General features: G+C 34.0%; 1 protein-coding gene across 2 annotated transcripts; it reads left to right on the top strand.

Moving 5' to 3' along the window:
- Positions 1 to 284: 284 nt before the first annotated feature.
- LOC111063394 (testis-specific serine/threonine-protein kinase 6) lies at positions 285 to 8,794 on the top strand. 2 transcript variants are annotated; one of them, XM_039419453.1, is made up of 3 exons: positions 285 to 789; positions 1,746 to 2,192; positions 7,347 to 8,794. In XM_039419453.1, the coding sequence occupies exons 1-3, from the start codon at positions 464 to 466 to the stop codon at positions 7,873 to 7,875; spliced, it is 1,302 nt and encodes a 433-aa protein (XP_039275387.1). In that variant the 5' UTR covers positions 285 to 463; the 3' UTR covers positions 7,876 to 8,794. The 2 variants fall into 2 exon arrangements, with proteins under 2 accessions (XP_039275387.1, XP_022206766.2); XM_022351074.2 differs by lacking the exon at positions 1,746 to 2,192 and having other exon boundaries at positions 311 to 789; positions 6,900 to 8,794.
- Positions 8,795 to 15,011: the final 6,217 nt, after the last annotated feature.

The raw sequence follows: 15,011 nt of genomic DNA, 5'->3' as shown, positions 1-15,011 counted from the left end.
ACCCACATTTTCCACCTAGGTGCAAAAAATTAATATTTGTGGTTTATCATTGAGTTGGTTCATTCCTGGCTGCGTTATTCATGTATTTTTGTGTATTGTACAGTTTATTTCGTATTTTGTGAATAATTAGAATAGGATAACTGATAGAATGAGATAAAGTGATCTTCCCTAAAAGCTCTGGTAATTTTCTTTCATTCATGCATGTTTTTTGTGAGTAAGCATGAGTTTGAGCTGTGCTCTTCCAAGCTGCTCTTCTCAATTTTTATCAGCTGTTGGAATTAAGTTTTACAACTACCGGTACCAAAATATGTAAATTTATTGTTTACATCATCACCTACACACATCTCTTCACACACACAAAAACAAAAAGAACGATTAGAAACATACAACACAATGACATTTATCATGACTCAAACAAAATAATATACAGCGAATGTGACAAATTTACAAGAGAACAGTAGAAATGCCGTTCTTCAAGTCGGAAGGTGTGAAGATGCTGGAAAAAAGAGGTTATGTTTTCCAGCGCAAACTGGGCGAGGGAGCCTACTCGAAAGTATGGTTGACGACGATGATGCATGAGCAGGAAGATGGAAATACTGCTGAGAAAGATAAGGACATGCAGCCGGTGAGTTTGGCTTGCAAGATCATCGACACGAGGTCGGCCGAGCGGCGATTTGTCACCAAGTTTCTGCCCAGGGAGCTCGACATTTTGCCCAAGCTTAAACATCCTCATCTGGTGCACTGTCATGGCATCTATCAAGTCAAGGCTGTCTTCTACATATTCACCAGGTCACATTCATATAATTATTATATTTATTAATGTAATGTCCATATGCAACGCCTTGGTATAAACGGAGATAGATCAGCTTTTGGTTTAAACCCGGAATAAAACACGTTTTATTGAATACAACGATGCCTTCATGTAATCGTGTTGAAGGTACGGTACGCTAAATAGAGCACATGACTCTACCGCAATAAATACGTTTGCTTTTTTCAAATTTGCTGCTCCAACATATTCAAGATCCTTTTCAGCACTGAGAAACCGCGAGTTGGCGGTTGGAGCCGACAATCTTTAAAAATCTTCAAAAGATTTTCTTTTTAATATCTTTCAAAATTTGATGCAGACATAATATTTTGATCAGCTACAAACAAATATCATTTTGTTATTCAGTTATAGTATAACGTTTACAGTAACTGGCATCAGTTTTACTGAAGCTTTTCAATTTTACAGTTTAAACTTATATAGTAAATGAGTTTCAGGTATTCCTATTGGATTATTTAAAATAACTCAATATTTTAAGGTGAACTCAAGTTTGCAGCATTAATTGAGTGAAATACTGTACCTATTATATTTATGAGGTTGCTTATCCTTCTTAGTCCAAAATGTTCCGTTTATACGCAAAATTTGATTATTTGATTTGTACCTAATTTTAGAAGTAAGGACATTTTTACAGATAGTTGAAATTTCGAAAAATATCAATATAAATATTTAGAAAATTAATTATTGTTTTTTTTGTCATTGTAACATCTTTGTATTGTTTTTCTTTTTTGGTGAAATAAATTGAATTGAAAAAATTGATTCGAATGATAGGCAAGGTTTATTTTGTAGTGAAAGAAAATCAGCCTTATTTCTATCTTGTTCTTCAATAGCTTTCATTGTAGAACACAAGAATCATAAGAGTGTAATTGAACATTCGTGATTTGCTTGCCTTTTTTAACGTCTATGATTTGTGTGTTGGTTGCAGTTTTGCGGAGAAAGGCGACCTGCTCGACTACGTGCTGAAACACGGGCACCTTGAAGAGTCTCACGCACGCGTGTGGGCGAGCCAGCTGGCGATGGGCATCCACTTCCTGCACCAGCTGGACATCGCGCACCGCGACATCAAGTGCGAGAACATCCTCATCACGGCGCGCAACAATCTTAAGCTCGCCGACTTCGGCTTCGCACGGTTCCTGTGCGATGCGGCCGGAGAGTACCGACTCAGTCGCACCTTCTGCGGGTCGCTGGCCTACGCGGCGCCCGAGGTGCTCAAAGCCGACAAGTACGACGGCAAAGGATGCGACATCTGGTCGTACGGCGTGGTCGTGTTCGTCATGCTCAACCAGGTGATGCCGTTCCGTGAGCTGAGTGTCGACGCCATGTACCTCAAACAGACGCGACGACAGTGGAAGTTCCGACCGGCGATCGCCAAATTTGCTTCAGCTACAAACAAATATAATTTTGCTATTCAGTTTAGTATAACGTTCACAGTGACTGTCATCAGTTTTACTGAAGCTTTTTAATTTTAAAGTTTAAACTTATAAAGTAAATGAGTTTAAGGTATTGAATTATTTAAAATAACTCAATATTTTTTTTAGAAATTTCATTTTTTTAAAAACACACAAAACAAGACAAAACAAAATTACAAAGAATTATGAAACAAATAAAACACAATAAAATGTTACAAATATAAAAAAACCATGGGCTTTGTGGTTGGGTGTGTTGGAGAAGAGAAAAAAAGAGAGGAAGATACCTAGCCAACTATGGTTTCCCATGTAATAGGCAGGCAAAGAAGAGAAGAGAAGTAATGAGGGAAAAAGGTAAGGGAGAAATGGGGGAAGGAAGAAAACAGAGAAATAGGTACTCAAAATAAAGGTAAGCGAGTCCACTGAAAAATGAAAAAACAATGCTGGAGCAGAATTCTCGAATCATATATCTAAATGGAAGAAGAAATTACTGTATGTCCAGTTTTTTATATCCAGTTTAATTTTTCCGCTGATCTTATTGTCTATGAGAAAGTGATTTGGAATGAGGTTTATTATTTTAGTACCTATGTAAATTAACTGCCTCCTTATAAATTCAATATTAGTGTTATAGGTTACATATTTGTTAGCAGTGGCCCTTAGATTATAATAATTAAGTGTAGAGTTTATTGTGAGAGGAAAATCGGATCTATATTTTATTAAGTACTCAATTACGGTTTTTATGTATAATTGACGTATAGTCATGACCTCAAAATCACTAAAAACCATATCCGTTGGATAGAGCCTGGGTTTGCTTAATATAGTTATAATTATCAGTTTTTGTGTTACAAGTAATTCAGCAATATGACAGTTGAAACAGCCTCCCCAAACCATACTGCCATACTGCAGAATTGACTTGACTAGAGCATGATACATCATTTTAAGGTGGTTCTTATTAAGAATTCGGTTAACTTGGTAAAATTTAAAAGATAAATATCTAATTTTTCTACATATGTATTTAATATGAACATCCCATTTAAGGTTATCATCAATTATGATTCCCAAGTACTTAGTATTATGGACTTTTTTAATGGTGGGACAATCACAATTACCCAAGCTTAAATTGCACTGAGAATGGAGTCTCAAATCTTGATTCTCGTTGGGCTGCCCTTCTCTATTTGCAGAGAAAGTTATGTAATTCGTTTTTTCAATATTTAAACTTAAGGTATTCTTATCTAACCACTTCTTAATTAAAAGCATATTATTTTCAGCTATGGTATGAACTTCATTCCATGAATTACCGTGAAAATAGCTGCAGTATCATCTGCAAAGGATATCACAGTTAAGTTTAGAAGTCTTAAATTTAAAAAGTCATTCACATAGAGTATGAAAAGGATGGGAGAAAGTACAGTACCTTGAGGAAGACCATAAGAAGTTAAGTTAGTTACACTAGATTGATCATTTATGGTTAGGGACTGGGTTCTATTACTCAGATAGCTTTTGAACAATTTAAGCGAGACTCCTCTGAAACCATAGGACTCCAGTTTATTGAACAAAGTATTATGAGGTATTGTATCAAAAGCTTTGCGTATATCCAGGAAGACCGCAAAAGTTTTCTTATTGGGAGTTTATTTTATCAGATAAAGTATTGACGAATTTTATTAGAGCGTCAGATGTACTTTTACCATTTTGGAAACCGAATTGGTTCTTGTTGATTATTTTATTAAGATTCAAGAAAGAAACAACTCTTCACTTTATTAGTTTCTCCATTATTTTAGCAAGGTTGCTGATAAGACTAATCGATCTATAATTACAGGGATTAGTCGGGTCACCTTGTTTGAATAGAGGTTTTATTTTGGCTGATTTGAGGTGCTCGGGAAAATATTCCTCCTCAAAGCATCTATTAAAAATGAAAGCGAGAGGTTGAGATATAAAATTGGCTATTTTCTTCAGCGTAATATTACCTAGACTATCAATACCAGGACTGCAGTTGTTCTTTAGATTTTTAATAGTTGCCTCAACCTCAACTGGGCACGTTGGTCTCATAAAAAAACGTTTTATCGATCTGTATTGCAGGAAATCGATCACCAGTATTATCAGGGATATTGATAGTTTGAGCTTGTAATTTACCCACATTTGTGAAATAATTGTTGAGGGAGTGAGCATCAAGTTCAGTACTCTTGTCCTTGATACTGTCCTCACCTATAACTTCGTTTATGCACTTCCACAACTTCATGCTGTTGTTATTACAATTTTCAATTTTCCCTTTATAGTAGACTTCCTTTGCATGATTTATGATCTTATTCAAACCATTGCGATAAACTTTATATTCATTCTTTAAGATATTGTTATTAGGATCTCTTCTGAGTCTAGAATGCATGTCCCGCGTGATTATTGATCTTATGATGCCTTCAGATATCCAGGGCTTCAGGGGACGAAGTCTGTTAGGTATCTCTTTTACCTTCCTGCATTGATTGATGAGACTGGTCAAATCAAACGATCGACAAATTTATCCATAATAGTATCAATGCTTCCATTCACGGTATAGATTTCTTCCCAATCTTCATTCCTTATGCGTTCCAATAGTGCATGATAGTTGGTTCTAGTTAATGTGTTTATCAATACGTTTCTATTGTCCTTATTGATAGGAACCTTCACCAAGTACAGTACAACCGCGTAGTGGTCAGTTATGGTTGTCCTAAATATAGCTCCTTTAATGGACATAGAATGGTTGCCTGAATTTTTATAAAAAGTGTGGTCAATGCAAGAGTTTGTTGTGGTTGTTACTCTGGTATCACCAGTTATGTAAGACTTATAGCCATTACTATTGAAAATATGCAGATAATCTTGAACAGGAACACTAGTTGAATGTGTATTTATATTCATGTCTCCCGCCACACATACATTTATTCCATTAGAAATTTTACTGATTTCATTACTCAGACTATTAAGAAAATTATCAATATTTTGATTACTTGGTGATCTATAAACCCCAATCACCTTCTCAATAAAATCATCAATTCTTAAGTCAGCACTAACTACATTTGCATCAGTAATATCGAGTGAAACTTCATTGAATCTTTTACAATCGTTTATGTACATGCATAATCCATCACATTTATTCAGTTTAGTGTACTTATTTATTGCCGTATATCCAGGAATGTTGAAAATGAACGGCATATCTGCAGTGAACCAGGTCTCCGTTAATATTATAATGTGAATATCAGTTTTCAATTCATTGAGGCAGCAAATAAACTGATCGAAATTAGCATTCAAACTACGTATATTCATAGACATAATATTGAAACACTTTATATCTTTATTTCTGTCCTCGAGAAAGTGATAGTTCAAATAATCGTCGATTACATCTATTTCATTTTCTGTTTCTAAAATATTCAGAACTTCTTCAGTGTCACTCATAACTTATATCATCATGTCCACTTCTCTTTTTCTTGTTCCATTTAACAAGCCCCTCACTATCTATGAATTTAAGTTTCTTAATTAGTTTGTCCACAGCATCATCTACTAGACTGGTTGTTAAATACCTGGAAGTTTCAGTGTGTCTAGACAAAGCGACAATCGCATGGGGCATGCTGTTATAGATTTCATTCTCCTTGTACTTAATTCTGATTAGAATAACATTTTTATGAGTTAGCCCTTGTGCTTCATGGATTGTGTGAAGTGCAACATCCTCTCTCCACTGTATAGTATCACCCACCATGAGTTTTTCCTCTTGGGTGAATGTTAATATCGAAGTGTCGGTTTGTATCAGATGGTATTCCCCATTTCTGTAAGTAGGCAGAATTGAGATAGCTCTTTCAGGCGTCGTAATATTTTCATAGACAGTGGAAAGGACAAAACAAACATCGATAGGACATCTACGAGGTACCGTTTGCTTTGTAAAAGGTTCGCAGAATTCTGAAATTTTATGCCATCTTGTGGCATAATTACTTCTCTCAATATAGGGTATTTGGTTTGCGTCACCAACTACAATTATTTCTGAGGCCTTACTCAAGTTAGCAATAAAACCGATGTAACCCGCATGCATAAGTAGAGCTTCATCAATAAAAACTCTATCGTATGTTTTATTCTGATTATGATTTATTATATATGAGCCAACTGTCCTGTAATCAAACTTAAGACGATTACAATGTTTTCGACCATACCTTTCAATGACAGTTTCACGGATTTCTTTAATACCTGCCCGTGTTTGAGTGAGTACTAGATCCTTGCCAGGCTCTGAGGCTCATGATGCGAGACTATAGAAGTGAACTCAAGTTTGCAGCTTTAATTGAGTGAAATATTGTATTATATTTATGAGGTTGCTTATCCTTCTTCGTCCAAAATGTTCCGTTTATACACTAAATTTGATTCTTTGATTTGTAATTTCATAAGTAAGGACATTTTTACAAATAGTTAATATAGATATTTCGAAAAATTGATTTTTTCGTTCTAGAATCTTTGTATTGTTTTTGTTTTTTGGTGAAATAAATTGAATTGGAAAAATTGATTCGAATGATAGGTAAGGTTTATTTTGTAGTGAAAGAAAATCAGCCTCATTTCTATCTTGTTCTTCAATAGCTTTCATTGTTGAACACAAAAATCATAAGAGTGTAATTGAACATTCGTGATTTGCTTGCCTTTTTTAACGTCTATGATTTGTGTGTTGGTTGCAGTTTTGCGGAGAAAGGCGACCTGCTCGACTACGTGCTGAAGCACGGGCACCTTGAAGAGTCTCACGCACGCGTGTGGGCGAGCCAGCTGGCGATGGGCATCCACTTCCTGCACCAGCTGGACATCGCGCACCGCGACATCAAGTGCGAGAACATCCTCATCACGGCACGCAACAATCTCAAGCTCGCCGACTTCGGCTTCGCACGGTTCCTGTGCGATGCGGCCGGAGAGTACCGACTCAGTCGCACCTTCTGCGGGTCGCTGGCCTACGCGGCGCCCGAGGTGCTCAAAGCCGACAAGTACGACGGCAAAGGATGCGACATCTGGTCATACGGCGTGGTCGTGTTCGTCATGCTCAACCAGGTGATGCCGTTCCGTGAGCTGAGTGTCGACGCCATGTACCTCAAACAGACGCGACGACAGTGGAAGTTCCGACCGGCGATCGCCAACACGCTCTCCACAGAAGCCATCAAACTGGTCAGCCACCTCCTAGACCCCAACCCGGACGACCGACACACTATCGAGGACGTCATCAACGACCTATGGTTCCTACCTGTTGTTCCCCTCATGACCGACAAAATCAAAACGTCACTGAACTTCGCTCAAAAGAACCGACAAAACCTTCTCCCCGAAAGCGTCCGTATCGACCTGCCCGTCTGGGATCGCAAACACAACAAGGACATAGTTCGTCTCACTGAGCTCACCTTCGAGCCACAGAGCGAGACAATGGTGGTGCCGCCCAAAAAGCGGACAACTCGGGAGTTCAGTCACCTGTCTTTGAACTCGGGCAGCTCGGGGGGCAGACAGTCGCTGGGCAGTGCCAGTGCGTCAACTAGAGGCTCGTCGGTGCACAACAATGTGATGGAGGACTTGCTGCAGCGCAACGAGCTCTGTCAGCAGCCGGGCAGGGACAGAGAGAGCAGCGCTGATGATGACGTCACCGTGGATCAGAGGAGGCCCAATAATGTTGGTTCTTAGATATTTCGAATAGGAAGGTTTGATCGGTACGAAATATGGGTGATTTAATCCTTGAATAGGTGATGGAATATGAAGATTCTATCGGTATGAAGTGTGGATATTTTTGTACAAAAGGAAGGTTTTTTCGGTATGAAATATGAATAATTCCTGTCCTTATAAATTTTTGATAGGAAGGTTCTATCGATATGAAGTATGAATAATGTTGGTCCATAGCTAATTGGAATACTACAGTAAAAAAGGTTTGATCAGAATGAAATAATATGGTTATATTGCATAGACCGACGTATTCAATTGCAATGAAGTCCTTGAATGAAATTGTCATTTCATATTTGGAATAGGAAGGTCTTATCAGTATAGAATATGAATAATTTTGGCCCTTGGATAAATGATTGAAATATAAAGGTTTGATCTGAATGAAATATGGATCTATTGCATAGACCTGCTCAATATCGCAATGGAGACCTACTTATTTGCTAAAGGGATGGAAAATATGACACTGATGTTGTGAGATTTAGAATAAGGTTTAGATCAGAATCGACATGACGGTGTAAATCCTCGATTTCATCAGAGATGAAGAATGTGAAGAAGAAAGCGTAGTAAGATTTAATCGGATCAGGAGGGACGAGATATATCATTTTGTTCTGCATTGGATTGGTGAGAGAAATGGGAGACTAGGATATATCAAATGAAAATAGTATATCAGTAATGAACTCTTCAAATATATTGCTAGCTAATAGTTTATTCCTATTCTGCTGTATACATTAAATTAAATTATACAATGAATGAATTACTACATAAATACACAAAATACAACTACAAATACACCACTGGTCAACTACATAAATACAACAATAAAACATTAAAATGGTGTGTTGTTTTATTGAAAAATATATATTTATCATCATTATGACAAACAAATTGTTGTAGCTAAAATGACGTGGTAATGAGCTGAGATGAGAATATCTTGAAGGTAGAACGAGTGAAAAATCTAATGTTATGTAATAAGTCGGTATGTACAGGATATAATGGAAATTGATAGACATTATAAAATAAATACTTTGGAAAAATATAAAATTAAAAATATTGTGTATTTTTAGAGATATTAGATTGATGGGAAGCCTATCCACTGTCACATTCAATTTCGATACAACCACACACCAACCTCAAATTATATTGACATTGTTCAACAGCAATATTGCATTAACATGTAAAGAAAATTGGAAGTAATTTAATATTGTACTAAGACTTGAATTATTTAGGCTTTGAAATCAGATCCCAACAACAATCACTATTTTTACAGATGAAAACTGCTGAGATATTGCAATTATTCAAATGCTAATGAATTAATTTGGATTTTCGTTTAATAATAATAAGTAACTATTTTAATAACTTCAAATTGTTCATTTTTCACATTTTCAATGACCTACAGTAACACATGACGGGGATGATGACTTCCTAAATCAATCCTAGGTTTGTGCATGGTTTATAGAAGCATCGATATCGAATAAGATCTACTTTATCTCGATGAATATAGATGAATGGGTGCTCCTAGAGGCAGTGTTGTTTTTTGACGTCTCCTCCTTGCACTATTATATGTTCTGTGTTTTATTATTGATTGTGACGATTCTATGTTGCGAAGCTTGTCTTTTTCATGCAACTCACGGAATAAATGAAATTTGATTTGATCTAGAAGGTACGGTACTATATAAATTTGATTAGCTCACTTTATTCATGAAATAATTCACATTTCATGAAAAAAGTCACAATATTTATGAATATTCTGCATTAAATCCTAATGAAATGAAATGAAAAAAATCTTTATTAGGCGGAGTTGAGACTAATAATAAGAATTATCTACGGTACGGTAAAAGGGCTACATATAATAACAGAAAAAAGTCAACAGTGAAAAATAAGAAGAAAATTGTAAATAAGGTTTTAGTGCTGTCTGACAGTCATGGGAGGGACATTGGATGGGAGTTGAATGAGCTGGTGAAAGAAAGTGGGTTTGAGGCAACGGTTATATCGAAACCAGGAGGTACTTTTAACGAAGTGACGCGGGATATTGACATGCTCACAAAAGACTACAATGTAAATGACAGAGTGGTACCTAATTTTAGCAGGTACTAACGACGTGGTTAATAAAACAGTGCAGCCTACAAACTTAGACCTAAGTAGAATAAGGAAAATTTCTAAACGCTCTAAAGTAGTCATATTATCCATCCCATTTAGGTATGATAAACCATTATTGAATATCAATGTTAATAAGCTCAACGCATGGATGGCTGATGAAATTACAAATATACCTAACACGAAGATCATTGATCTGAACAATTTTGACATCACTGATTATACGCAGCTTGGCTTGCATTTAAACAAACAAAAAGGTAAACCAAAATTAGTAAAATTGTTGAAAAATCATATCTTGGAAATGAAAAATAACACTGATTATGCAGGTAGGCCTGTATCCAATATTCCAATAATAAATTGTGGAATGGCCGAGGGTATTGATAGGAGTAGATTAGACTCGATAGGACACATGAGAGAAGAAGTGGAGTCAAATGGGCAAACTACAGGTGATAAAGGTAATGAAAATGCATCTGCTGAGCTGAATGAAAATGTCTCGCTATTGTTAGGACAAACACCTCAATTTGGTGCTATGATGAATATGAGTACATCTAGTTTAAACTATTTAGTTCAAAAAGGAGAGTTGCCAACCTAAAACATTTTAAACTGAATAAAGACAAGAAAACTAGAATTAAGAGTTATAGAGTAAAAAATGTGAATTGTAAACTAAAGAATGGGTTAGTAATCTTCCATCAAAACATACAGCATTTGGAGTCTCGAATTGATGCACTAATTATTACATTACAGGAAATCAAACCAGACATAGTTATTGTGACTGGACATAAATTAAATGAAAATGAAATTCAAAAAATTAAAATACCAGGATATTATTGTAAGTGTTGGTATGTAAGGAAGTCTTTTAGGGGGGGTGGAGTATTGATATTAGTATCTGATAGACTAATCGAATGCAGAAACATCATGACTAAGACAATAAATGTTATAAATGAATATAAGATTTTTGAGACATGTACAATCGAAATAGAAATATATAACAAGAAATATATTGTAGCTGGATTTTATAGAACTCTATCAGAAAATATTGAGATGTTCCTGGAAAAATTTAATCGATTTTTAATAGAGATCTGTAAGATTAATAAAAATGTAGTAATAGGGGGAGACTTCAATGTCGATGTTTTGAGGGAGGGTAGAAAGAAAACTGATTTTATCAATGTAATAAATATGCATGGATTAAAATATACCGTAGATATACCCACTAGAATAACTGACTCATGTGAATCGGCAATTGATAATTTCATCACCAGTCTTAACAAAAGGGATATTCTTGTGGAGTGTTTAATTACGGCACTCTCGGATCACGATGGGCAAATTTTCAATATATTAGATGTAAATAATAAGCTTAAAAGTAAAGGAGTTATTAAAATGGTTAGGAGGTATGAAAATGATCAAATTACTTGTTTTAAGAATGACCTAGCCACAATAGACTGGACTGAGCTTTATTTGAGTCCTGTTGAGAGTAAATTCACTTATTTTTACAATTCACTAAAGTATTATTTTAATTGGCATTTTCCTCTAAGTAAAATTGTGAAGAAGAGACTTAAAAATAAGTGGATTGATGTTGAAGTTGTCAATGAGCACGAAAATCTCATACAAGCTAATAGATTATTTAGGACAAATAAAAGTGATATCAATTTGAAGGAAAATTTAAAAGCTCATAAGAAACGCTTTAGAAAAACTATTAAATTAAAGAAAACTAAACACATTGAAGCTAAACTGAAAAATTCAACAAATGTAAATAAATAATTTGGCATATAGTGAATACCGAAACACAAAACAAAAATGATAAGGTTTGCAAGAATATTTTACTCAGGAATAACAATTTAGTTATAGATAATCCTTATGATGTCGCAAATATACTTAACACTAATTTTGTAGAAATGGTCGATACTCATGTTGTACCGAATCTAAGCAAATCTGGCACACCAATAAATGATAAAGAGCTACATATCACAGATTTCAAGTTTATCTCCAAAACAATTGATGAAGAGACATTGCCCAATATCATCGATTCAATTAAACCAAAGTGGTCAGCAGGGTATGATGAAATTCCCATGAGAATTATTAAAGAAGCTAAATCATTCCTAATTAAGCCTCTGCTACATGTAATTAACGCGTCACTCATACTTGGTAAGTATCCAGATGAACTAAAAGTATCAAAAGTGATACCAGTGTTCAAAAAAGGAGATCCTTACGATCCTTTAAATTATAGACCTTTAGCAATTCAACCTTCAATAGCAAAAATATATGAAAAAAGTATGCTAATACAGCTTATTAATTATTTTGAAACAAACAAATTACTAGACACGGAACAACATGGTTACAGAAAAAACAGGTCTACAACGACTGCCTTGATAGAGTTTATTGAAAATATTTTAGAGAAATTGGACAAAGGGTACAGCATTGTTGGCACCTTCCTAGATTTAACAAAAGCATTTGACTCTGTAGATCACAGAATATTATTAAAAAAACTAGAAACTTATGGAATTTGTGGAAAAGAGCTCAACTGGATGGAATCATATTTGGTGGGTCGAAGTCAATATGTAAATATAAAGTATTATGATAAAAATAAAGTAAGTGATATTAAATCTAGTTTAAGGTACATGAACTACTCTGTTCCGCAGGGATCTGTTTTGGGGCCATTTTTGTTCCTTTGCTATTTGGGGGGATTACCAAAATATGCGAAAGATGTAATTGAAAGTACTAAATTTTGTATGTACGCTGATGACATTAGTTTAAGCATATTCGACAAAGATTTGGATATAATCGAAGAAAAATGTAATGACACAATATAGCTTTTAAAAAACGTTTTAAGTAAAATGAACCTTTTATTAAATAATGATAAAACAAAATTTGTACATTTCACCTGTAGAAATCCCAAAAGAAAAAGTACACTGAAGCTAAATAACCTAAATAACATAAAATTTTTAGTCGTAGATCTAGATAACAAACTCAATTGGGAAGAGCATGTATCAAGAGTATGTAAAAAAGTAAGTACAGGAATATTTGCACTAAGAAGGCTGGCACCCATTTGTAATTTATTAACTTTGAGATCCGTGTATTATGCCACTGTCCACTCTCATATTTCATATGGCATTGAGATTTATGGTGGGACTAGTGCATTTAACTTGAATAGGATATTAAAACTCCAAAAAGAAGCAGTAAGAAAAATATTTAATTTAAATAGACAAGAGTCGTGTAGGACATTTTTTAAAAAGTTAGAATTAATGACTGTGTATGGACTTTATATTTATAAAACAATATTACACTTAAAAAATAATGAAGACAAATTCCCCAGGCAAACCAGTGTGCATGACTATAATACAAGAAATAGGAACAACTTTATTATCAAAGAACATATTAAAGAGAAGTACAAAAAAAGCCCGACCTATATGGGCATCAAATTCATCACTTACCTTCCTACTAAGATTAATCATGAAAAAGATATTACAAGGTTTAAAAACAAACTGAAAAAGTATATCGTGGAATTAGAATTATACAGTTATGAAGAATTTTATAGTGCCAACTCATTATGTATTTAGACTACCTATTGTTGATGTATTTTGTTTTTTTCACTTGTATTTATTTTATTATTTTGAAAATAATAAAGAAAGACGCATTCATGTACATTTTGATGTATGTTTTGAATAAAGAGATTGATTGATTGATTGATTGATTGGTATATAACTATTTATTCCGTGAATTTAATAAATTATAAACTGAATAATCGTCCCATTATAAAGATAAAATGCAATAAATGAAAAAGTCATATGCAAACTACATAAATTAGAGAAGTTTTGAACTTTCCAATGTCAATTTTGGAAAATATTCTTATTCTTTTAAATTGTAATAGAATATTTTTACTCTATCAGCCTATAATCAAGATAGAAAAAAATTAGTTCTATTGAACTAATCTATATTCTTCTTACCTTTGAGAATTGTATGATATTAAGGGTAATAAAACATATTATTTTCGTTTCCATAAATAAATGTAATTATTTGATTATAAATACGCGGTACTATTATTCTTACAAAATATTATTATTTGTTTATTTTGGTTTCATGAATAGATGGCCATGAACTAGTATATTTATCATTCAATCATTTTATATTGGCTCTTAAAACACTACCAAATCTGTATTTATCCTCTTTCAACACAGCCCACTTTTAAAACTCTTCTGGGCTGTGTTGTGTTCAACTGGGTAACTAAAATAAATAGATAAGATAATATTAGACAATAAATCGTAGATTATAAATGATTTTATAAAATATACAATATCGGGGGACCGAGCTTTTCTCTGGAGTGTAAAAGCATAGAAAATTTGTAACGAAAGATTGAATATTTATAGTTTATATTTATTTATTCATTTTCTCAGTCGTACAATTATTTTTACTGTTGAATGAAAAAGACTAAGAAATTGTCAAAAAACCACAGATTTATTGATACTTAGAAAGACCGGTTTCGGTTATTACACCATTGTCAATCTCTGATAAACTCTGATAAACAGTTTATCAGAGATTGACAATGGTGTAATAACCGAAACCGGTCTTTCTAAGTATCAATAAATCTGTGGTTTTTTGACAATTTCTTAGTCTTTTTCATTCAATATGAATAATTACCACAATATCAACTTCTTAACTACACAAAAAGTGAAATTATTTTTACAGTTATATGAGGAGGCACAACAGGCTTATGCCCAAAACTGTCCCTTTTCAAATTTATACTACAGTCCAAATCAAAATCTAGGTTAAGCTACCATCACTCATCAAAATAACAATTTATTCACACTTCAAAAAACAAACACATAATCAATTACAAATAGATAGATATACTATGAATTCGATTTACTATGTTTGCTACAATATTTGTTAATATAGGCCTACTATTTACTATTCTACACTAACAGCATCTAGTTACTATTTTGGACTTTCTGTAGTAAACATGTTTTCTAAAAAAAAACAAATAAACGAAAATAAGTTTCTCTTGCTGAATTTTT

This window comes from Nilaparvata lugens, chromosome 1 (assembly GCF_014356525.2).
Source record: "Nilaparvata lugens isolate BPH chromosome 1, ASM1435652v1, whole genome shotgun sequence".
Taxonomy (NCBI): Eukaryota; Metazoa; Arthropoda; class Insecta; order Hemiptera; family Delphacidae; genus Nilaparvata; species Nilaparvata lugens.
Note: the sequence above shows the minus strand (reverse complement) of the source record. Positions and strands in the feature narration are given on the sequence as shown.